Source organism: Homalodisca vitripennis, chromosome 2 (genome assembly GCF_021130785.1).
Source record: "Homalodisca vitripennis isolate AUS2020 chromosome 2, UT_GWSS_2.1, whole genome shotgun sequence".
NCBI classification, from domain to species: Eukaryota; Metazoa; Arthropoda; class Insecta; order Hemiptera; family Cicadellidae; genus Homalodisca; species Homalodisca vitripennis.
In genome coordinates this window covers 93,701,795-93,729,265 of record NC_060208.1, presented here as the reverse complement: position 1 = coordinate 93,729,265, position 27,471 = coordinate 93,701,795, and the positions used below count along the sequence as shown (strand labels likewise).

The window sequence follows — 27,471 nt, the reverse complement described above, 5'->3', positions numbered from 1 at the left end:
TTTGTTCCAATAGGAAATTAGTGAAAAAGTTCTTGTAAGTAGATGGTTTCACTCAATTTATTATTGTTTCAATAATAATTACAAGAATAATAGAAACATTATTATTACACAAGCGAGGTTATTCAGAGTTTGAGTAATTTTGATTAAAACTCTTTACAAGTTCTGAATTCCATAAAAACGAAGCACATTTGGAGTTTCATAGCTCACTAAATTCCAAATTATTTGTTTAAAAGCCTGTCTTATACCTTTCCGAACAAGTCATTACCCCAACTTTCACTCAGCCTCCACAATGCTACCGGCAATGGTTTACCGTAAATAGAAACTAGTACCACTTGATTAAACCTATCTCCAGTATATTATTTGTGATTACAAAATGCATTAGTGTAATGATGAAATTAGTCAATTACAAAATCGTCGGCCTTCTGAAGAAAAAAATAGAGTAGTAGCTATATCGTATTTTTTATAGGACATAGTCCTCGCCAATCAGTAAAGTTCTTTTTTATTTCATTTCAATACAGTTCCATTAAAATATCGGAATATATTTCAACTAACTGTATAAAAATACAGCCATGCTGAATATCGAGTAAATAATAGAGTAATAATGTTCATTAATCAGGCTTATTATAGTCACAGTAGTGTAGCAACAGAGTTGTTATTATATTTTGGTTTGTTTGGTTGGCAATAAGTATGTTTACATTTTAATTGCTTTTTCTTCCGTGCATATGTACAAATCCCAGACTTTTATTTATCCGAGTAAAGAGGCACTTGTGGGATCAATATTCCTTAGAAGATAGTATGTATTAATATTGCCGATAGTATTGTGTGAAATGTTGGACTGATGTTCAAGAGAATCGAACTCAGTCTAGATATTCTCAAGGCGACGCGATTGTTGCTAGATTTTATGGGACTAGGATCATAATGGATAATGGATAATGTCTCAAAGGACAGAGAAACCTAAGAAATTACCCATCACAGTCTGTAATTTCATGAGCATCTTCCATCACAAATTGGTGTCCTATTAATAAATTACCTCATGAATGAAATTAAATTTATAGTTAATTTTTAAAAAATCGTTAAGTTATAAACACTTTAAATATAATCATAAAATTAACTTTATGAGTTTCTATAGTACGGTAGCCCTAGAGGATATAAACCTAAAGTACTAAAATGTTTATCCTATACAGAGTGTATACAAGCAACAGTGTGTATAGTCTATAAAAGCAACTATTATTGACTTTTTGTTGGTGCTATGGCCATGATATATAATAAGCTTTGAATGGCTATTTAATAGTTGCAAAGAAGGCGAGAAAACTGTTAAATTATTCAATTATTTTTACTTGGGTGACAACAGCAACCACAAAATAACATGTTATTCTGTGGTCGCTGGTTGACAGTACCTATTTATTCAAGGGTTGTTATTTGCCATATTTTATATAGAAATAACGTTGTAGACAATTATTGATATTTCAAAATAATGGCACTTCAGACTCAAGTATAATGTCGAATAAATTGTATGTGGGACAAAAATATGGTACTAGAAAAGTGGAAATTTGGATAAATAGTTGTTGTAGGGAGTATATACTAATTATACTAATATTATTATAAATGCGAAAGTGCCTTTTTTGTTTGTTTTGCTCTCACGCGAAACTATTCAACCGATTGTACTGTGATTTTACATCCATATTCTTATGATCTCTGGTATGGGTATAGGCCTATTCGTAATTCGAAAATCCCTCCAGGCTACGCCCCACTGATCTCTAGAGCAGTGAAATATCCCATTTGGTCCCGTTACGATATATTAATTGGAAGAGTCTGTTAAATATAATAAACTGTTCTGTGTAAACATTTTTGTAAACACAACTGTATATTTAATTATTTTAACCACTATTCTCCATTTGTTTGCTTCAACTGCACATTTTTGCAATTATGAAGTATGCAGAGCTTGCGCTATTTAACAACCAACTTAATAATAATGTTCTTGTTATTTATAGCTACAATACAAATGGTTGGATTAATTAAGAAATTCGTAAGGAATTAATAAATTCGCCAAAAATTCAACAGAGTCATAAATTTTCTTTAATGAGATCGTAGATGAGACTATTTGCGATAGTGTTTTAAGATGATACCAAAAATCTCGTCCCACTCTATAAAATAAAAAACAGAGTTTTTAGATTTTTTTATTTTATCCTGCTAATAGTTAATACGAAGTAAAAAGTGCAGGCCATTAATGTAGTCTCAGAATAGTTTTCCATTTTTGTTTAAGAGTATTCCAAATAACCGATATATTTTGTTTCTTAAAAAGATGATTTATTTTGCTGTACAAATGCTTAGCGTAAGCAATGAGGAAGTTGTACATAGTTACAACATTTTAAATAAACCTGTTAACTATTTGTATCTCTTTGAACCTTCCATACGAAATTCGCTTAAATTATCGAAATAATATTTAAGGTAGCAATTATACTCTACATCGGAACGTATAGAACCCATAACATGTTTTTGGATATTTTAAATAGTTTTTACGTATTAGGAGAAAATAATAAGTTAGTAGTTTTTACAAAAAATTGTCAACACAGTGCTCGGTCAACAGGGCAAAATGTTGAATTTATGTCACAAATAATGTTGTTTACCTCATCGTAAAACAAAGATGAATTAATTTTGTTTACACAAAGGTTAGTGAAGTTTTCCATAACGCATTCTCTTATTATACAATCAAGAAAACGCTCATGCGCCCGGCTAGCTACTGATGAATGTGAATTATTATACATATAACAATTATTCATAATAACTCTAATTTTATATGCTGTCCAGAATGTCTCCGGACATGTCTACTGCTGGATATTACGAGTATTTCACAAGTTGAAAAGAGACAGTAGGTTAATACAAAGCTTATATTATATAATTATGTTGCTGTCTGTATTTAAAGCAGATAGTTATTATTGGATTATGTTAAAACTTTGTGATTTCATACATTTTTTAGCTCTAGAAATTATGAATAAAAAAGTGAAGAATATTACGAGTACACTTTATATTTTGTACACATAAAATAGGATTTACTATCTAAAAAAATATTGTTATCCTTTAGACAAACCAACATGTTTAGATAAATATTTTTCTATAAAAGTAAAATATATCTAAAAGGATTTTAAAACTATATACTTTGAAATAAAATTCTAATATACACAGGACGGAAACAGCTGTTTTAATTAATTTTTGAAACCGTATAGGGCATTTTTAAAAGTTATACTCAGAGCAATGAATAAATTGGACATATACTCCAGAAAATTAGTAATTGAGTTTTCGTTTAGTTCATTTAATATAAATTTAATCGGTTATACGGCAGTTAAAACCGCCAAGGTTAATGCAATCCATGTTTGGTTGGGATAGATTTAAAATTAAAACATAATCTTTTACCGTTTCATATATATTTTGTGAAGAGAGTGAAAACAATTTTTATCATTCCACGAAGGGTTTTAGGCGTATCAGGTACAACTTAGGGCTATGTTTTAATCAGCCGAAAGTTACGATTAAAGATAATAATGCATATGTTTACCGCATTTTTATGAAATCTGTCTGTTGGTAGTGACATTTTGTTATGTATGAAACTATTAAATTTATTTATATTTTAAATTATATTTTATTGAAAATATGACATAAAAAGTATATTTAATTGAAACAATTTGCGTAAGTAATAAATTATTGAAAAAACATGTTACTCCCGGAATAGAGTTCGAACTCATAAAAACTGTGAAAGATTCACTATTTTGCTTTCATAAGTTTTTATTTTGACATGGTTACTAAATTACTAAGAATTTCCTTTTTACAATACCTATGTAGTAATGAAAAAGTTTGCTTTTTTCTAATCCATGGAATCTATTCGATTGCGCTGTGATATGGAAAAAATCACCCAACCAAAAATTAATTGCATAATTGATGGAGACTTTCAAACCCGGAATTGTAGTGAATGCGCTTGCCAAACTTCGTGAACGGGCGAATGGTTGTGTTATATTTATCTCCGGAACTAAGCTGTTCTGAGAAAACCTCACTGTATGAATTTGCTAGAATTAGTTTACATTATACCTGCAAAACAACCGGTCGAACTAAAATGACACTTTGATCAAGGCATTTTCTTCCGTACATTTTTACAGTTTTCAATACATATTTAACAATATTTTCATAACGATTATAACTGGCTGTGTCATATAGATTGCCCAATTCAGTCAACAAGAGTTCATATTCCAGTTTTGAATAACAGTTATGAATAGCAGTTTTCATGTTTACAGTCATAGTAGAAGTAAACTATTTGATTATATTTGGATAAAAAATATTTTACAATCATGTTTCGTCGGGAACTATGCTATTATCTCTCATTCTAGACTTGTGCTTCAGCCGGCGGTTGAACTGTTCCGAATATTAAAGCACTTAGCATTAGTTCAGAAGCCAGCGGCAAGAGTAGACTGAGACCAGTAAATGAACCCTAGGTTCCAGAAACTTACCTGCGTAAAATGAGACCTTTCCTTGTCAAAACCACAGAACCGCAACACCGCACCGGACTCCAAGTCTGACCAAGTACTTCACCAATATTCCGTACCGTTAAGCCACAGAACCAGCTTAGTAACTTGACCACTTTTTACCCGAATATATCCTTACCGTACTTTGGTCGAAATCAAATGCAGATTACTTAAAACAATCCCACTTCGATGGCAGTATTTTTATAAAAATACATGTTGTAAACACCTTCTTTGTTATTATAAAATGCAATTTTATCTTATCTAAAATAAAATAAATTAATTGTATTAATAATTCGGGTAGGAATATTTTGCTATTGCACAGAAATGGGCCTGACAGAAATTATAAATGATAATAATAAGTTTGAATCATGTAATTTATAACAATAAATAATAAATAAAAAATTAAATTATTTTTATTATTTTAATATTATTTTTATAGAATAATGATTTATTAACAATTAATCATTTGAATTATCTTATTGTATTTTAATAAGAACCTGCCTCAGAAGTAGACTACACAGTCATGAACAATATTTTGTTCGGAAAAAAGTAACAAATGGTATAAGTTGCAACAATTTTAAACTTATAGAAATTAACCTACACCTTACAGACAGATCTATTCAGTTATTTAAGGCAGAATTCTTTCAGCACTAAAACAAGTCAAATATACACAATGATGTTTTAGTGACCGGAAGTCGGTGGTTACATTAATCAGAAAAACTCTGGCCAAATGTTTTATAAATGTTTGTACTCTGTATGTAGTGAATTGCAACTTTACATTTTACGGTGAGAGATTCTGAGAAAACACTCCCGGGTTGTATAAAACTTCCAAAGTTAATTGATTAATGATTGTATTTATGGAGTAGTTGTGATTTACTACAGCAGGTTACTAAGAAATGATTTTTTTATAATAAGTATTTTAATGACGGCTATTTCAGAAAGCGAATAATTAAAATTTTACCAACCCTCTTATCTTGGGCAAATAGTAGTTAATTTACAACCTATCAAAAAAATTTTGGCTTTAGATCTACAAAATCCTTTCTATCACTACCCGCACTTAATATATCAGAAGGTCTTGTTCTGTTTTAATGCACAAATTTTCGCACTCTTTTGGTTTTATCCGGCATAAATAGTAATAAAAATAACACAAAATTACTTTAACAACATGCTATACACATTGTACATACCTATTTTCACAGTTCTACTTTGACCGTGCTATCGCCTCTGCTAGGCCTTTTTAGGTTAAGTTGCAATATTGTAGAAAGTAAAAACTTACTGTCAAAATTGTGTTTAAAGATACGGTTTTAAGCGATGTATGGAAAATGAATATGATGAGAACTTTTGTTAACAAGTTTTGATCAAATCATGTTTTTTGGAAACGAAAGATTTATCGCTCAGCCGACCGACAATCCTTTGACCTTTGGACCTGAAAATCTATAGATATTTTCCATGGACCAAGACGAATCTATGTACCAAATTTCGTCTTTAGATCTTTTTTTTTTTAAAGAATTATCGCATATATGGACAGACAGTACGGGTGGACTATCCTTTGACCTTGAACCCCAAAATAAACAGAGTTCTTTCTTTTAGATCTAAAAGTTTTGTATCAAATTAGCTGATTTGGCTGTGGCTGATGTAATATTGGTAGTCAGATAATTTGAGTTTAGCTTACGAATAAATTAGTAATATTGAAATGGGCATTAGATCCATCTAGCTAGAACCTAGTCGACTTTGCTTAGGCGATGTTTAGAATTGTAACTTTCCATTCAGATTCGCTCATCTCTTGTTTATACTAATTTTCACAGTAAACTTCCATATAGATTACTTTTTAATTAATTTCTCCCAGTGTCTCATTTATCGCATGGCGAGAACTAAAGTTACTCAGTTTTCAAAGACTGAAACTTATCTGCTCCAAGGAACGTAACTAATCTCCTCTAAGAGGTTTGCAAATTAATAAGCGATAAACAAAGAAGTTTTGTCCTAGATTGGCGGTAACGCCGCCGTAGTTTAAAACTTCCCGCCATACTTCATAACCTCAATCTTAGTTACTTAAAAACCGGAAGCTGTTATGTGATTCAACTAATTAACGTTATATGGCACTTAGCCTGTGTTCTACAAAATGATAATCTGTTAACGTTTTGAGTGTCTTACAGCACGTTAAGTAATTAAAAATGAATGGAATTATTCAAAATAACATCTTAGTTTATTAATAGTATGAGATATACGTTATAGTTTTCGGTAAAAGAGTACAAGAAAAGGAAAGGTAACAGTGAGTATATTTTCACTTCAAATCATTGTTCCAAATAAAAACTAGTTTTAGAATAGCTATTCGCATGTGGTATTGGACAAAGTAGCAGTAAATAATTTAGTATTTCACAATAGAAGCGTAGGTTTTAATTTTTGATCATTTTGATTTCACCCTGAGATTTAAGACTATACAAATAGTATTTTAAAACAGTTAAGTTAGTTTGTTCTGTTGTAGTGCTGCAATATATCTCAGATGCAATTTAAATAATTGCATATATTTTTAGTTAATTTATATGATATTTAACATTAAAATCCGGACGATGGCTAAATGAATTCGTCGCTTCATAACAATTTGGACGAAACTAGAAACATTTAATATTTTTATTGCGTAAATAAGGAGTTTCACTCGGGCTTCACAAAAGTGTTAGAATTGAAAGTTACACTATCCTGTGGATATAAATAATATCTCAAGGCAACGTTTCAAGGGTCTTATTTATTATTATACCGTCAAAATACACAGCGGTCTGTAATGTAAATTGGAAAAAAACAATTGTTTACAAATACAAAAAGTCTGTACTGTTTAGAGATCATAAAGATCAGAGTTTTGGGACTGTAAGTCGAAAGTGCTGGAAAGAGAGGGAGGGTACTCTTTGGGACTGGTTGTTGAATGTTAGTGTCGCATAGTCGTGTTAGTGTTGTTGAATGTTAGTGTAGCATAGTCGTGTTAGTGTTGTTGAATGTTAGTGTAGCATAGTCGTGTTAGTGTTGTTGAATGTTAGTGTAGCATAGTCGTGTTAGTGTTGTTGAATGTTAGTGTAGCATAGTCGTGTTAGTGTTGTTGAATGTTAGTGTAGCATAGTCGTGTTAGTGTTGTTGAATGTTAGTGTAGCATAGTCGTGTTAGTGTTGTTGAATGTTAGTGTAGCATAGTCGTGTTAGTGTAGCATAGTCGTGTTAGTGTTGTTGAATGTTAGTGTAGCATAGTCGTGTTAGTGTTGTTGAATGTTAGTGTAGCATAGTCGTGTTAGTGTTGTTGACCACTCAGTATAGAGCTGCAGTGTCAATTCCTACACAATACACAAATTATAGCTAAATAAGTATTACTATTTTATACTTATTTGGTTGTTAATAACGCCTAACTTCTGGATAAAAAATTATTTAAACTGGTCTAAACCGAGCCCATGTAAAAAGTCAAGTGTCAAATAAAAACACAGATTTTGTGTGTCAAGTAAAAAAATTTACAGATACGGTAAATATTAGGCAACTTTTTAATAATGATCGGATGGAAATTTCTCATTACTAAAAATAGAGTTCTACTGTTTATGAGCAACTATATTTCATGGACTTTTCCTAGCATTTGTATCTATTTCAACAGAAAAAGTAAATAATTAAGTTTTTTCACCTAATTAATAAGAAAGCACTAAAAATATTGGCTTTCTGGGTCAATGTTAAAGTTATAACATTGGTGCTGTTATAGTGATTTACGATTTGATATGATATGTTATAATGTGAAGTACCACATGATACTTTAAAAACGCCCATCCTTCTGATACTAGAGGAAATAGTTTAGTAATTGTATCAAAAGTTAGTTTTAATACAACAAATAGTCATGTCAAATGGATATGTCATATATTGAAGCTGTGCTCTTCTACGAGTTCATTTGAAAACTTCCAACTCGTATTATAAGACATAGCCCAAGTATTAAACATTTCTGTAAACGGGAGTGTACTAGTACTAATTGGGGGGGGGGGGGCAAACAAAAAATATTTTCAAAATGGGGGTGCTCACCTGTACCCAAAGCCAAAATTTTGAAATGGTAACTAATATCTTGTGACACCTCGAATTGAAGCTTATAAAAATTGCTGTATGTTGTTAACAAAATTGAAATCGGCCAAGCCGTTTGGTATCAGCACCCAATAATGTCATTTCTTACACAACAATAATTATTAGTCTACAAACTCCTGTACTACTGCTAAAGACAACAAAATTACTCACTTGAAAATATTTTTTTGGTGTAATTTGAACACAGCCTAATGTAAACAAGATGGCAACAACGGAAATCTAAAGAAGCCGAGCCAACAGGTATTAAACATTACGGTATATTTATTACATTCTGGAAATCCTGTCTAGCAAGTGAATAATTCATAATTATGATTATGCTTTTTTTCTTTTAATAACAAAAACAAATAAGATATACTTGTTATTTTAGTTATACAATTTTTTTTCGAAAATAGTCTTAATTGATTGAATCTCGTTCTACTGTTAGAAAGTATTGAGTGGGAGAAATGGTACTGCAACGAGCAGTGTTCACACAGACAGTAAAACAGCTCGGATCACTGTCGGATTTTATTAGGCCTGTACTACAGTTCTCAGGCTTCAGACTTCGGCGGTAAATGTTGTATAAAGTGTATAATTTTTATTTTTATTGGGTGGAACAATGGAGTAACAACCATTGCAATCGAGTTTAAAGTTAAAGGTTTAATTGAGAACATACTCTTTCCTAACTTTATTTAATGTTCATATAACATGTGTAGAAGAAAAAATGTAATACTGAAAGAAATTAATTTTCAAATTTTTGTGGAATTTTTTTACTCTTTGATAAAAAAAATTAGGTTTCGTGAAATTGTCCAAATGTGTGTGTATCATACGTCAGATAGTCCATTTGCTGCTACGTAAAAGCCCACAACACTAAGTTCTTGCGAATTCAATAAAATTAGTTATTTATAAATCTTAGATTAAGTTAAAAGCAAATTATAAATAACATTGTTGTGAAAGCTAAACAAATTTTCATATCTCGTATCTGTACTGGAATACTGCTGTACTTCAGATTTTGTCTCCCAAAACCTTACGTGTTATAGTTATAACGAAAATGTTTAGTGAATTCAGGAACCTGGAAGAAATAAAAATTGGATTGAAAAAAGAACAATTTTCAAGATAAAGATTCTCAACAACTGATTTTGTCGTTATAGGCCACTAAATAAATTTGGCATTTAAAATAGATGGTTAGTGTTATCAAAATAATAATATATCGGTGCAGTATGGATTTTGAAAAGTTTTAGGCAGAAAGAAGTTAAAGGTCATAAAGGTCAGTTGAGTAGCTTATGTAACAGTAAATGAATATTTTTTAGTTGTAGTCATCTGATTAGAAATTTCACCACACGTAAGGAATCACCAGGAAGTAGATGCCACTTTGCAGCCACTCCTTGCCGGAAGTGAGTGCTACGGTTGAACGATCAGCTGAGACCGCGACATTTGTACAACTGAGTGATGCAGAAGTAGTGTGACATTTCTCAGTCGGGATTATAGTTGTACCGAATTATTTCTCATTTATAAATTGTTTGTATCTCAGTGTAGTACAGCGATATTGCAAGGAGGGTAAGATTGCGGCCAAAATTATGTTTAGTTTATGGAAAATACGAGAATGTTCGTATTTTTTCAGGTTACACCAGGCACTTGTAATTCTTCCCGTCTTCTTTCCTAATTATTTTTTCAGGGATGTTTTAACAACAAATACATAAGAAATAAAATTTGTTGAGAAAAAATAAGTGCACATTTGTGGATTTGATGAGTGTTTTCTCGGGTGAATATATTTCATGGGAGCTGGTTTAGCCATCAAATTAAATATTTTTGTATTTGAACCCCACTAAACAGTGAACATTTTAAAACAAATAATTGTATTATTTTCCATATTTTTACTATACAGTTTTGTACAACCTTATTTTGACTTAGTAAAATATTTTTTAGTTTCTTCTTAGACACCAAATATCTGTCTTTACTAATATATTTTTCAAAATGACTGTTTTAGAAAATAAAAATTGTATACTCAAATCGATTAATAATCATACATGTACAAAAAAAGTTTATAAAAAACTCTAGGAGTCAGGGACGATATTCGGAAATGATTGGTAAGGGATTTCTTATTTTATTAAGGAAGCCGAATTTCATTAAGAAGCTGTATTTTAATTCATATGTAGGAAATAAAATGTTCATACCCCTATTTTTACATTAGAATTAATAGTAAGCCAGTACAATCCAACCAATCGGAAAGTGTTAACCTACAAGGCACAGGTGGTGTTGTGTTTGCACATCTGGTAATCGCGTAGCTTATAGTTTCTCATGTTTAACACAGCTTGTATAAGCTAAAACCAGGGAGTAAAGTTCCATAACTCTCTATAACCTCTATGAGTTATCTTTTTCGTACAAAACTCCATGACAGGAATAGCCACTTCCCATTTCGACCAGCCCTCACGGCCAAAAGAATAATAACATTTTGATCTCATTTTGTTTTAAGTTCGATAAACTCTATAAGCGTTAAGAAAACACAATGCAAGATTGTTCACAACCACTCAATATAATCTCTTATTGAACGACTTAAAAGTCAAAAAGGACAAAGAGCAGAGATTTTGGTCTTTTAAACTTGTCATAAACCCTATTGTACTGTAACTGTCTAATTATAAACAGGTATTAACACCTTCGCTTCTGCTCTATACTACATGTAATGAAACATTATCTACTCGGTAAAAGCGCCGTAAGACGTCTGCCACAGTCCACACGTTAACGAGTGACAGCCTAAAGAGACGTATCAGCCTAAATAGAGACCAATACATGATAATCTCGCTCACAATAAATGATTTACGCAAAAGCCAATACGAACCCATATACGTATTGTAATGTGATCGGCTCTGCACTAGAACTACATTCGGTTTGTTTTCCATTATCGTCTGAGACCGAGCAGACAGCGATGCATGTTTGTTTGTTCACCCTTCTCGTATGTTTGCCCACCTGTCTGTCTCACTGTTTGCTGTTTGTTATGCTGTTTGTTTACGCCTGTCCGTCTGTTGTAGATGCCGATGCTGAATTCCTGCTGCGGGTGCGCTTCCCTCAAAGTCGGCACAATTATAAGTGGCGCTCTCGGCGTGGTAAGTAGAACATTTTGAGAAAGATCTTGTACAATGCTATTAAAGAGAATAATTCCATGAAAATCAGTGGCAGCTGAGTAATATAATTAGTTTTAAGAAAGATGATAAAAGTATCAGAACTGCTCAAGTTGTTCATGAGATTCAATTAGGAATTTTGTACATATTTAATAAGCTTAACTAATGTGTTATAACACTTCTACAATAAATTTAAACTTTTGTTCTAAATTTAGTTTTTTAATGATTTAGATTAAATAACAGATAAAGAAACCTTACCTATAACTCTTTGGAGGAAGAATTATTTAGAGAAATAGCCATTGTTCATTCAATAAGCTCAATAATAATAGTGAGCATAAACGTATTTTTAATTCGAGTCCATGAGCTATAAAATTATTTTCTAACAGATCTTTGAACTTAGATTCCACCATGTATACAACATACCTTTATCGAAACATGAGTAAAATAAATCGACTTAATTAAATCGCGACTAACAATGTCCGCTGAGCTGCACTTTCACAAGACTTTAAAAGAATGTCCTTGGATTTTTAAAAAAATTGCTAAGAAAATTAGCAGCGTAGTGCAACATGTAAGACATGTTCGTGATGCACAGAAGGGGCCATATGGAAAACATTTTGTAAATTAAAAGCTACTTCAAAACCGAGTCTTTATATTTGCATTCCTATTACATAAAACAAAATTAAGCTATGTCATATATTATTTTTAAGTTAGAATACAATAGCTTGAGTTAAAGAATTAAATGGGTTATTTAATTAATTTTATATGATGATTTTATTTGTTACAAGACTATAAAATATGATAGAATTTGAAACTAACTTGCTATTGTGCCAATAAATCACAAAAGTGTCAGTAAAAGTCATTTTTAGACTGACCTTGTCATATAATTTTCATGTTTCACTAAACAGTTGATTCAAACACTACTTGCATTGAAGTCGAGTATCAGTCAGGTTTACAAACCATTCAACTAGTATAATAATAATTCACTTCAAACAAACATAAAGACACGGATTTATACGAATTGTTTGACGAAACCCACAAGGAAATTATAAGATATATAGTGTTTTTGAAATCAGTACAAATCTATATTATTTTAATTAAGAAAAAATGGGTGGTCGTATCGAAAAATATTGACTTTAACTCTACGCCGCCTGCTTGCTGGTCTTGAAAGTTGTTTATTATAGCATTTAAAAACGTTTCATGTAAAAAACATTCCAATGTAGATACTATTATGAGAGCTATAACAGTTTGAAAATTTTGAGAAAAACAGTTTTTGAGCGCAGCGAGTGAATGACGCAACCAATAATCAACTTAACAACATTGATTTGTTTTTCTTGTTACTACGCACAACTTTGTCCATTTAATATTTGCTTTGTCTCTTAAAGTTTCCAAGATTCCGTCAGTGTGAATAAAATTTTGAATACACTGTATGGTTTGGCCTATAATTGAATGTAATTTTATTTCAGCAATCAGGTGTCAGGATGTTGCTAACCAATAAGAGTTATTAATTTCCAACGAATATGTATATTCAGTTTTAAAACTTTAAAAATACTAAAGGTCCTATTGAAAAATAAATATAATGTGTGGGTAATAAACAATATATTAAATATTATGGGTTTTCTTAATCAAAACCGTTTTAAAGAGAAAGTTTAAATTTATAAAATACTAGCGGGCCCGGCGCGCTTTGCTGCGCATTTCAATAATCTTTTGCAAAAGTTGCCCGCGGCTTCGCACGCAATTTCCCGTTGAAAACAGTACACTATATTCACTTATTCTTTTTCTATCACATTCTAAACATTGCTGAGATAATTGATAGTCGTTCCATCGTGAGCCTCTTGGGCGTATTATGAAGGTATGTACCATATTCCTGCCTCTATCTAGCTGTTACCCACGGCTTCGCACGCAAATCTTAAGAACCGAAGTCCTTATATTACTTAGTAAATTTTTTTTTTTACTATAATAAATTTTAGATTAAATTAGTTATATCTCCGATGCCACGATTGAGCTTGCTTTGTTGTCTCGATCGAGAGAATATGTACACACGGAGTTTTGAGAACCATACTTCTGTCAAAAAAAAACAACTAAGGTTGATTTTATAACATTCTTTATATTTGTAGCCAACGTAAGATAGTAATTATGATATCTGCATTGCTCTTCTGATCAAGCATGAGCATGGTTTATATTAAATAAATATTGCAGTTAAAGGTGAATTTTTACGTCAAATTTGAATTGTATTATCTGGATAGTAAAGTCTATGTTTAACAGTGATTGCAGAAACAGTTTAAACAAAATTTGTCGTTTCTCTTAAGCTTACTCTATGCTTTAAAACTATAAGTGTAATATATGTTTACAAAGAACAGCTGATTAAAAATTTGAAAAGACGTTAACATATGTTTGCTGCAATGCATTTCTTATGGGTATTTCTGTAACCAGTGGGGCGGAATCCTGAATCGGGAAAGGGATGGGCATAGCTTATAAACCTTCTCCGTGGAAAAATACATATACGTACAAATTTTCATCATGATCGGTCCAATAGTTCACGATTCCATAAAGGACAAACATACAAACATTCATTTTTATATATATAGATTTATTACTAGGGAAGTTCGTATTTTCTAATCCATTCAGTACACTTAATGCAAAGTTTAACAAATAAGTAAAGTAAGTAAAACTAACGCGTCGGAGTCGATAGTTTGACAAACTGTCGTTGATATTATGTAAATATTTCTATAAATCTTTAACATTGTAATAAATTACTAATTAAATTTTATTTATAATGTAAAGAACGGATTAATCGATACGTAAATGTCATGCAAGTTTCCAAATTATTACCGATGTGTCCTTCTATAATATTTATAGTAAAGTATACATTGTCTGTTACAGGTGATAGGCGCAGTAACGCTGGTCTTTATTCTAGTCACAGATGTAAAACTACAGACAATAGTAATTGATACGCTACCCCCTAATATAGGTAAGTAAATACTTCAAGATGTTAATAAATTTAGTTTCTGATAAAGTTTATATTTTGATATTCTGTTCTTTGTACAGTTTTTTCCAGAATATTGTTCATGTATATGCGACAATATTTATTGCATGGTGTATCTACCTGATATTCAAGATAGTTAGATTACCAACCGGTGATCACACTCCAGAAAGATTATATTTGTTCGTATAAAAATTAATAAAACGCTTAAAAGATACACGGAACTAAAATCTCTTCACTTTCATATTCTTTTCTTATCTATGTATTCATCGTGAAAAGAAATTTACAAACTCATAGATTTGGATATAATTTCCTTGTATTGGAATAAATGAAATGTAATAATAATTTATTGTAAACGGTGTGGGTGTTCTTTGAAATGCATTACTTAATTAATTTAATGGCTTATAAGAAGTGAATCGCCATTTGAAAGTTTAGATTTACCTCTACCTCATTGTAGAATCACTGGCACAATAATTAAAAACATCCTTGAAGTGGTATAGATCCTATAAGTATTCTGATATAATTTCGCAATGAAAAGGTGAAAATGTTATTTTAAATAATTAAGGAAAACTTTTCAGCCATTTCTAGATACTTAGTCTAAATATATCAACATTTTTACGGGTAGTTGATTGACAGCTAGAAAATCTATAGACTTTTCTGAAAATCCTACTGGTACCGTTATTTTTGCCTTGTGAAATGTATTATATGTTTTTAATCTTACTAGGCAAAATTGTCGTTTGCCCTTCATAAGTTGAAACTGGTTTTAAAACATACTAAAAATTGTTAGTCACTTACCAAATTAACTTCACATTTGTCGTACTTAAAGAAGACAGATATAAAACTTATAAATTTTAGGTGAGATAATCCTGAATGCTATTTTATTAATATATGTAATTTTTGTGATTTCAGTGAAAATAATACTTGCGATCAATTTGGTGATGACTATGTTGATATCAGTCCTTCTCATCATCGGAGCTCTGAAGGTAAAACATAATCGTACTTCTAACTTCAATAATATTTCGTTATGCATTTTTTCTGAGCTAGATGCCAATGGTAGTCCACAATAGCCGTTCTATCGCTCTGTATCTTAACACTCTACCTTCAACATCAAGCTCAACTCTAAAGAAACTCAATTCAGCATGATAAAAGATACTCTTCTATTCTATTCTAGCTGAGAATATATTATTAAAAAGTATATTATTTTTGTAAATAAAATTGTTGTCCGTAAATGTTTTGACGATTTCCTAAAACCACGCTACGAAGGATTAATTATGATTTATGTGTAAAGTGGTAAAGTTGCGTAAAACAGCAGAATAACACCTTTTAAGTTATTTATCAATGAAATTGATCGTTAAATATTTACTGTAACGAAAAATTGTTCTTGAGGTTAACATCATTACTCTTTAGCCGTCTATGAGCAGTTTTATAAGGAATGCAGACTAAAAGAGTGGAAGTAAGAACGAATAATTTATTGCTAATATAGTTATTCGTTTACAGTTCACTGATATATTTGTATCACTACATGCAAAGGCATGGCAAGTCTCCAAAAAGGGCCATATAATAGTAGCCCAGCAGTTTCAACGTCACGTTGGTAATAAAGAACGGTTTCCTACGAATGACAGTGTTGCTAAATGCGTTTCTTAGTAAAACTTGTTGGGTTTTCACTCTCCCTTTGGTGAACCACTAATAGTCAGACTTTCACTGAATGAGAAGCACTAACTGGCTGAGTTATTGGTAAAAATAATATCAGTCATGGGCTGCGTCATAGTATAGTATACCTTAGTACCTAAGATCACAAATTTGTTACATCCTTGGTTACTATGTTAGTTTTCTAGTCATTCGTTATATGATTGTTTCAAAGAGTCTAGTCAAGAATTTTCCAAGAAACCGATATTTGTAAACCGAGGCGAACAGATTCCACCATTAGTAATCGTCCTTGACAGAAAAAAAGATGACTTTGCAACACGAAAACAAATCGTTTCCTTAGTGTTATTACACCGAGTACTTCATTATCAAGTTCCTTATGCTATCCACATAAACTGGTCAAAGTTGGTCTAATGAGATATTTAATCTCAAAACGTTATTGCTAGAATCAAATGGACAAGTTAATATTCCCTATACCTAATACCAACAAATACGTTGTAGATTTCCTCGTAGATGCCATGTTTTAGACACCAGCCATAAACTCTTCCTCCAAGGGAACATACTGTTAGTCGAGAATTCAGTATAAGGAAAGTAAAGGAAAAGATTGAACGTTCTCTCTCTCAGTAGAGTAAAATATATTTTCCCTATGCCTGCCTGAATATTATTATACATTTTAAAAGTAAATAATCATGACCAAAAACATACGAATGTACATTGAGATGACTCAATAGTAAATGTTTGCTTTGGGAGCACATTCATATAAACATTTATGAATTTACCATTCGGTTACACCTTTCTAATTGTTTATACTCAATCTTCACAGGCTCCAGAGGTAGATTATCCACACGTACAATTATATGTCACATATATCAATCAATCTGCCAAAGGCTTTGTAAGAATACTTTGAGAGATGCAGGAATATGTTGATATCTCATATTCAATTTTAAATAGTTTAGTGACTGTGAGTAATATACTACAACTAATATAATGATTAAAACTAACCAAAATATGTTAATGTAACGTAACATAACTTAATGCTCAGGCTAATCTAACTAGACGTGAGTATCCAAACTTAATCTAACCTAAGATGACCCGAACTTTACTGTTTTAGCGCAACCGGTTCATGATGCTCCCATGGGTGATCTTGGCCATTATGTTGGCAATCGGTCTAGCCATCTCGGTCATCTACACGGCAGTCGTCTTCTACCTACACAACTACGTGCTGGGTGGCACCCTGTGGCTCATCATTGGACTCTCGTGTGTAGGTCAGTATAAGCTGGTTATATATGTAATCCGAACCACACAACTAATGGTCGGTACGTTCTAGCAGTGTAGCTATCGATAAAAGCCTATTAATCTTTAATCCAAGATCTTATGCCATTGTTCTAAAATCCATTATAAAGAGAAAGGGTAACTTGATTTCATAACGTAAATAATTTATGATATGCTTTATTTTTATTTAAAAATAAAAATTGGTAAACAAATGTGCTTTATGTTACATCTTTCTTATAAAAACTTTTACTATGTTCCTCTTATATTTTAAGTATTAACTAAAAAGGGGCAGATAACGAACTTGCTTTCACATACCACCCTGATACACTGAGGCGATTCATTTTAGACTACTTTAAGTTCATAATATCCGTATCCACATATTTACCAACATGATCAACATTATCAAGTTTTAACATATTGTTCCTTACAAATGGATACAAATCTATTTTGAACCACTTTTGTACTATGTATTGTAACTATTTGGAATTTATTTTCTACAAGGACGACTGAACTTTGTGAAACAGCTGTTTGCAAGAAACCCTTTACAACCTTCTCTGTTTTCACGGTCCTGCAATTCAACCGAAATCGATTCCTTACAAGTGATACATAATAAGCCAAAAGTTAATGAAATACATAACACAACCTAGGTACATTTAAGATTTAATGACGGTGCCGCTTCTTCGACTTATTGAAGATTGAAGCTGTGGTTGTGGAGTTGGCGGGAAAGTTTTAAACGACGCCAATATGGGACGGAACATGTTTGCGACAAACGCTTATTAATTTGCAAACCTCTTAGGAAAGATTAGTGTGCTAAACTTGTGTTCTCGAGGGTATTTTAAACTACAGTTTCTTACTCCTTGAATATTCTAGTGGCGATAAATATAATGTTTGTGGATTTGGTATAGGCTACTTTCTAACTCATCTAATCATAATCCTGGTAGCACTAATGATAATAAATTACATAATTTACATAAGTAATAAAAATAACACGGAGAAAAATAAAGAAGAATTTATTACATTAAAATTTATATAGTAAAAAGTACAAGTTTTATGTAAAAACCGACAACTTGCTATTATTCAAATGATTACAATTATATGAAAGTGATTTTGGGAAATATTTCTTGTCCAATGAAAGCTACTTTTGATAATTAGCAAGTTGTACTAGTCTTCATATAAATACCTATTTCCTTTTTAACATTTTACCAAGAGAAATATATTTACAAGTTTCAAGTCTCTAGGAAATTCTATCAAGAGTTATCATACAGATGCAGAACGAAGCGATTTTAATAAGGATCTGTCGTGTCCTAGAAAACTTAAAACTTACACTCATCTGTACCCAACTTTGATTCTTACAGAGTACTTGATAAACTAGCAGGCATTGCACAGTTTGATAATAGGTGTGTTATGTAGGAATTGTCCGAGTTTTTGTTTTGCGTAATGACATAAAAGGTAGCTGGCAAAAATTACCCTGTCTACTGATTGTTGGATGAACGATAGTTTAAGTGCAAAAAAATTTTGTTTTGAAAAGCCTACAAATACCTGTACGATAATTATAAAAGTGATAACGCATTCTACGGGTATAGAAGAATAGTTTATTCACACTAAAATTTTTGCACTATTTGAAAGTTTTATAACTATGTGCTCAAAATTATAGAACTAATTATAAATAAATTTGAGATCTTACTGTTCTTTGGCAAAACGTACAACTTTTCATTTGATTATTTTACCATATAAAAATAGTTATAAGATAAGGTTTGCAACTAAAAATCACTGACGGAGGTTAAACTTTGCTGTCTGCCTGTTAAAACTCTTTTTCGAGATTTAGGGTCGACATTACGGTACTTTCAGTTGACACCCACAATGATATGGCAAGCTTATGTAGAGTTATTGATCTAACTTCCAGTTTGAAGCAGTATAGGCTAAGTAAGCATGGTAAATGATGAACACAATGATTGATATTTTTGGATGACGTTTGGCAAAGCGTTCACAAAACTAATTCACAAGGTCGAAAATAGTCATGACTATCTGTGTGTATGCACGATAACTTCAAGAAACGTTTAAGGAATATGCACATTTATAATGGATTTATAACATCTCTTTCTTGAATATCATTGCCATTTGTGAGGATAACCGTATGTCGAACATTTGTAATAGCTTTATTTTATAAAAGAAGAAAACTATGAATTTTTCTATGTTTAGAATCTAATCTCTTCGTCAGGTGTCAAAAACTTTAAGAAATAATAATAAGCATAGATAAAAATACCCTATGTTTATATTACATCAGGAAGAATGATGCTGGATACAGTGAATTGCCCAAAGCAATCATTACTGATACCAGCAACGTCTAGAGTTTAATTCCGAATTAAGATACGTGCACTGACGAAACCCACATTAACAGGTCACGCATGAGTTAACTTGGAACTAATGAGAAGCGCAACATTGCAACTAAACCCCTTCCGGTTGTTGTCTCTAGATTTTCCAAGGTGAGGGTCTGAAAAACACCCTGTGTCAGTACGTAAGGGTCAAGAAACAATCTGTTTGTATTAATTTTTGCAGCATAACATAATAAGGTAAATATTTATTATTTTAAATTCAAGGATAAACGGTACACATAATCGTTAATCATAATAATTTATTAAACAACATTTTGGAGTCAGAATAAAGTAGTAAGTAATGTAATGCACACGAGTAGAGTCACCTTCTTCAATATATACAAGTATCGGCATTATTTTTAAGGTACAGTCTTCAAAATGTAATTCATTTCGCATATCCGAGTCTATCAGTACTAATGGTGGTTCACTTGTGTTATAACTCCATGTGCATGTATAGTTATGTGTAGTATTGATCAGGTTTTTTTTCCATTTCGATATCAAGGATTCCTAAAACTAAATCACAACAACACTACTTGGAAAAGACATATCTGCACGAGATAATTACTTTATCATAATCTATATAATTTATGGGGAGGAAAAACGTCTCAGTCTTTAGGCATTTCCGTTTTTAAGGTGTTTTAACCGATAACTCTTAAGATTGTACCAAATCCAATCCAAAATTATCTATTTCACCTCATTGGGCAATATTACTTAATATTTACCTATGTTTATTGAAAGCATAAACGAGTTAATTTCATTAAACGGTTATTAGTACTGTAACAAACAACCGGAATGTGAAGCACATAGTAGTCATAAGTGTATAAAACAGTAGTTCTTTCTTATCAGTAGTTAACTACCGTGATAACGAGAACAACACGCGTATAAATGCCGCTCTGACGTTCGCTGAAACAGTAACCGACTTGTGCTGCTTGAAGCAGATAATAACGACGTTTAAGAAATGTCCAAAACAACATATAAATTAACAAGATCTGATTTTATGGTGTAGATATCTCTATCTAAGTAGTCGGAAACACTGGTGGAAATTATTATAGATCCTCTTTAATTTGAAGTTTTAATACTCAGATAATGTGATCTGTTGCAGCTACTAGGTGAAATGTTTCATACTATTCAATTTACTTCAGTTTAACAGGAGTTACCCGCGGCTTCGCACACGATTTCGTAGACTTTACACGTGTATAAGCACTGCTGGAATGAGTGAATTATATGTCCGACGCCAATTTCGAGTTTGCCTTGTTACCACGATCATGAAAATACGTCAAAAAGTGTAAAATTTTCTTTGTTCTTAGTACTTTTTGTTCCATAGTTCATTTTTCGCTCGTTACCCGATCAATAAAAGATACATCTCAGAGAAGCCTACTTCTGTCAAAAGACAATTACGATGAGTTTTTATAGTAGTCTTTCAATTTATAGTAAAAAATAGATAATAAATTTGACTTTTATATCTAATGCTAAAAATGTACACGTAAAAGTACATTAACAATGTAATGTACGTGTTTCTTTCCATATAAACTAAAAAATGTTTTTGATATTTTAGAACACCTAGAGCTGGTACATTAGTTAAACACACAATCCAGGGATCTTCCATCCAGCATAGTTCTTCCCGAATGCTTCAAAGGGAGTTTTCAGAGTAAAATACAGATAATTTTACATACAGTATTAGGACATTTATCCTCACGTAAAAAAATATCCTAAAATAGACCAGCATGTTACATTTTAGGACATTTTTAAGTAGATGAGTACTTACCTAATCACTGCAATCTAAAAACGGTGTAGAAACTCATGGTTACTCCTTAGAGAATTTACACACTATACAATATGTAAACAAGTTGAAAATTGTGATTAAATTTATGAAACATATGTTTTTACAGAACTGTCGATTACATTTGACAGACTCTTTTAATTAATATTTTACTACTTAACTACTTAAGAGACCAAAATGGGATATTTCGCTACTTGAAAGACCAGTGGAGCGTAGCCCTGAGGGATTTTCGAAATACGAATATGCCTATATTCATCCCAGAAACCATAAGAATGTTTGTGTAAAATTTCAGTACAATCGATAGAATAGTTTACGCATGAAAGTAAAACAATCAAAGGCACTTTTCGGAGTTATAATATTATTAGAATGTAAATGATCTATGGAGTATTTCTCCTAAAATTTGTTCTGTCATGATCACTGTGATTGCTCCTTGTCGAATTCTTTGACGAACCAAAACCGTTCTGTGGTGAAAATAAAACATCATCTCGCGAATATTGCATTAATGATTTGATAACATCAACTAAAAGTAAAATATCATGATTATTTCAAAAACAATTCTGATGGTAGATGATTTGAAGGGGTTAAATCAGTGCGTAGAAAAACAATTATGGTGGTATGGAATACCTTGAGTAAAACGAGGGGTTCGGGAGCACTCCATAGACAAATTTGTTTAATATTATTATATTTAAACTAAACACTAGACTAAATTCAATAGCATATGCAATGTTTACACCAGGTTTTGTTCATATCAGCCGGTACATTTAAAACAGATTATTAATAAACCTACTGTAGTAATGCACATTTTACTTGGAAAAAAATTCAGACTGTTTAATCACCAATGCATTTCTCGTAGAGATTTGCTCAACTTTAGATGCCAGTGGGACAAAGCTGTTGAAAATGTCATTTTACCTATCCCAGAATGTGCCAACAACAAACGCAACGGAATTTTGAGTATGTCTTAATACAAGAAAGCTAAAAGAGTAATAAATTAAAATACTTCATACTTTTATAATGTGGAACCTATATAATTTAGTAATCATAGCAGTCGTGCATACATCTAACAAACTAAAGTAGTATTTAATACTAACATAGTAATAGTACTTATGCTCTGATTTCACTCGTCACTAAGGCGTGTTTCTTTACGTTTCAGCAATCTACGTGTATCTGTGGTTTGTGGTCTTCAGCTACTATCAGCTCTTGCAGGAGGAGAAAGGAAGAGGCCCTTACTCCAGGCCTGCCTACAGACGCTAAGCTATGTCTCCTCACGGGCAGTCAATAGACGGTACTTCACATTTGAGGTTATAAACTTTTGAGGGAAATATAAACAAGGTTCAAGTCCGGGAAGTGTAAAAGTAATGTAACAAATAGTTTGTTAATTTCAGAATAGTGAGTTTTAATGATATAAAAAACAACATGATTGATCTGTAACTAAACCAGATTAATTATATAATAATTAATTATATATTTTGTTTAATTTTTAAACAAAATATATCATTCTTTATGTTCTGACCAGTCATTTATTCATTTATTCATAATTAGAGCTAATAAATGGTTTAGTTCTATGCATTCTCATACTCAATTAATCAGAGATAAATACTCAAACCTTCACAAGTACGAGACATTGTAATCCTTGATTGTGGCAAATAAAGTGTAATACACTTAGTCCTGAGATAAATAGCTTAAACTTTGCATGAGTATAGATGATTAGTTTCTTGCGATAACACTATTATTAAGATTATTAATTGAGATTTCTTTATGTTTTTAATAAATAGTATAGCCAAACGGCTAGGCTTGAAATGATATGTCTCGTACTATAATACATCCAAATTTGGTACTGAACATAAATTATAAAAATAAATGTAATATGTAAGAGGTATTTCTACCCTCCTTCGACCCAAACCTTAACTTGACTACTCCTCATTCCTAGTGAACTGTCTAGTAATGTTATGTCCAAAGTCTGTTTGCCAAATGACATAGGCGCCCAGCTCTCTTGTCAACTTGGCACTTTTAGTATTAGTAAATCATTAGTAAATTTAATAATTTTGAGACTCTAAGTCATAATAAGAGCAGCATAAAGTTTAATTTACTCGGATTGTATTAAAAGGACATGAATCAGTATTAGACTATAATTAAGAAAATCATTCCTTCTAGTAATCTTTTATGTACCTACTGTAAAAATCATGTAATTTTACTCAACAAGTTATTATGGGCTCATTATCAGATTTCCCGTGTGTATACTTTAATTACCATAAACTTGATACAACATTTTGCCTGTCGTCACATAATAAGCTTTAAACTTCTATGCCTAAAACCTTTAAAAATTAATGATTTGGAATTACTAGATTAAACACAAGTGAGGCTGAAGTCAAGTTTGATGGGTAAGAAAAGATGTTAAACCTTGAACAAGATTATACATTTTTTAAATGATAAAAGATAAAACATTTCCCAGAATGTATTAACACAATAATTGGGAACTCAGAGAAGAAGATTATAATGAAGCTACATATTACAATGGTGTCATATAGAACTAGTCGATCTGATTGTAAAGTAGCTAAGTAAACATTTAAACCATAGGTCTATCTGTGTTGTTCGTAAATAATGCTTTATTATAAAAAGAGCGATATCTTTTAAGCTACAGTAGATGTCTAATATAAGAGCCTATTGTAAAAATCTCTTAGTTAATAATAAATTACTTTAAAATGTTAATATTAATTAATTGAAAAATTACTAGCATTAGTCATATATATCTACATTAAAACTACTTTACTGTTTTATTAGCAACTCAATTGCGGAGAAATGTAGTACACGTAAACAGTAAACTTTAGCATGCTACAAGTAATTGTTTATTTATTTACTGTATAATTAAACTACTACGTACCTGATAAAGTTACTAACAACGATATTCAACAATCAAATTTTATAAATAGAGAAAGGATAATTTGAAAATTAAAAAATTATATTCTGTATTTTTAAGATTGTAAATTTCTATGTTCATTTATACGCTTTCAGTATTACACTGAAGTAATAATATCTATGACTGATTATAAGTTTATTATTTATTAAATAGTAAAAATAAAGTATAGGTTCTTAACAAGGAAATATTAATTGGTTAGCCACAATAATGTCAATAGTGTTGACACTTCGAACTGAAGGAATGTCAGGCCGCCAAGTTACTGTATATTCAGCATTCAGAGGGTATAACATTTATATAAGACTTTATTTGATAATAGATATACTTAAAATTGAACCAGATTTTTCTATAGAACAACGAATCTCAACAATGCATTTTGAGAATTATTCTGGTATTTAATTTAAAATTCTTTCTCCAATGACATTTTGGTGATTTATCATACTTTTATGAAACTTTTAAACATTTAAATACTGTAAATTTTCATTATCAACTACAGTAGTGGACTAACAATTCAATTTAACAAAATTATTTTACTATAACAAGTATTCATATTTTGTTATGTCACATCATTCCGAAACATAATATGAATTAATAATATTTTAACTAGTTTCAAAGCTTTAACCATTGGTTACTAACCAAAATTAAATTTTTGATCATCTTGTGTATATAATTTTCTGACATAAAAAATAAAATCAAACATTTCTTAATTCTGCCTGAACAAAACACATTATTGTAGAAGGAAACATTACAGTTAGTTTTCACAGAATGTAATAACAAAACTAGAACTTTGTATAATTACAAAGTTTTATATGTGTTGGTGTATTTTTTCTTATTAGTTAAACAAGGAAAAAGTAGTTCTACTTTATTAGTAGCAACTGAACTGAAAAATGATCTAGAAAGCAACTAAAAGATCTTTTTGTTATCTGTGTGTGATAACAAAAAGATCTTTTTAGTTTAGTGTACTGTAAATAATATTTTGTTGTTTTAAACATTTTAAAATGAACTATTTTAACATTTTAATATATTCATGGATCTAACTGCTTTAAGGATTTTGAAATTAATGTTCAACGTTTGATAGTCCTAGTCGATGTATATTGTTATGTATTTTTTAATTTTGATCTTAGGATTCAAAACAATATAATTTAGTTGCATTTTTCTTATATTGTTAAATTTATTAAACTCTTGCCTTATCTTTCACAATTACCATTAGAAGTAAGGGAATTAATTGTAACATATTGTTATAAATATTGTTGATTATTTATTTTAATTTTACGTTACGAATTTTATTTTTATACAATTTACTTCAGTGTCACACCGCTGGTTATTGTTATTTAAACTATTAAAATTAACTTTACAGTAATAAAATGTGTTTCGTCTGTTTCTTATCACATTTCATTGTAAGTTCATATTCAATATTATGACTATCGCCAAAAATTCAACAGGTAGACCTGAAGCTTCAGGATACGGAAAACCCGACCTTAGCGGGAAATAGCTACGAAACAATTCTAGAAAACTAAACTAGTTGAACAATTCCATATCGATGTCCAAATATTTTGAGAGAAACTTTAGAAACAATGAAGAAAGAAAATATTTTAATTGCGTTTACAACGTGTTAACCAGGCGTAATCAAATTCAATTACACGTAGGTATAGCCGTAGTTACTATAGCCTATATTTTTTACTGCAAGATGAACTTTTAAAAATAAGTTTAAAACCGTAACACGTATTATGCTTCGTATATTTTTGAGGTAAACTCATAAAAATATATTCAAGAGAATTTGCAATGAAATCAATGCCACGTTATGGGTTAAGTTTAACTACGTTAAATTACAAATTACATTTTGTAGGTTTCCCATATAGTGGGATGGATTCTGCGGTTAGATTTCTAATACGGAGAGTTACAATTTAGAATAATAAATGATTATGTTCATACATAACTAAAATATATCATGTAATTGTACATTATCGCAGCTAAACAAAGACTTAATAACAAGGTATTGTAAAGTAGTATGTTTAAGAATTAAATTTCATTAATAAAGAAAAATATACATAAATATTAAGTGATAAATTCTTTTAATATTTTAATTTAATTTAATCCTAATTTTACAATCCTTATCAATAACGAGGCATTACTAATTATTATATAATATAACAATAATTATCTTCAAAGAAGTGGAAGAGCTTAAAAGGGGATGAATTAAAACCGGAGAAGAATAATTTACTACGCTTTACAACCAATTAAGTGGAAAGTTGAATGCAAAAGCTTTTAAGCAGATAAATATCCATTAGCACACCTAATGGTATTTTTATTCACCAAGAAGACTTAAAGTTTATGAATTTGAAGAGCAAAATAAGAAGCTTCATGAACGCAAAATTGTAAACCCTCTTAAGACTACAGTTTCAGTGCTTCTATACAATTACTTGTTTCCACTCAAAAAGTCTTTAAGCGTTTTGTGCGAGTGTAATAGAAAAAAGTTTGGTTAAGATGTAAAGCTTATACATTAACAAAATTGACAGCATGATTAATAACGACAGCTTCCCCTTTTATTTCATATTTATTTATAAAAGAGTGTGAAGAATTTCGTGTCCGAGTTGTACTTGGGATTCGCAAAGTTTCTAAACAATCATAAACTAACTGATAGTATTCTCCATCCTTTTTCAAGCTCCATGCCCTAACTTTTAAAAACCCTCAGTATCATAGTTGAACAAACTTTTGTCTGTGATGTTTTTCAAGAGTAATTCCATCTCTATGAACATCGTATACATTTTAGATCAAATAGGCCCGAAAACCGGTGGTTTACAATTGGAATTTGTTCGGGAACCCC

At 31.0% G+C, this 27,471-nt stretch overlaps 1 protein-coding gene across 3 annotated transcripts in view; it reads left to right on the top strand.

Moving 5' to 3' along the window:
• The window catches only part of LOC124354357, a 47,391-nt gene extending 20,681 nt beyond the window's left edge, over positions 1–26,710 (top strand). For all 3 annotated transcript variants that reach the window (XM_046804745.1, XM_046804744.1, XM_046804746.1), the window contains exons 2-6: positions 11,599–11,673; positions 14,569–14,656; positions 15,578–15,651; positions 17,424–17,577; positions 22,887–26,710. In XM_046804745.1, coding sequence (XP_046660701.1) covers positions 11,599–11,673; positions 14,569–14,656; positions 15,578–15,651; positions 17,424–17,577; positions 22,887–22,987 — 492 coding nt within the window. In that variant the 3' untranslated portion in view covers positions 22,988–26,710. The remainder of the gene's footprint in view (positions 1–11,598; positions 11,674–14,568; positions 14,657–15,577; positions 15,652–17,423; positions 17,578–22,886) is intronic.
• The last annotated feature ends 761 nt before the right edge of the window (positions 26,711–27,471 follow it).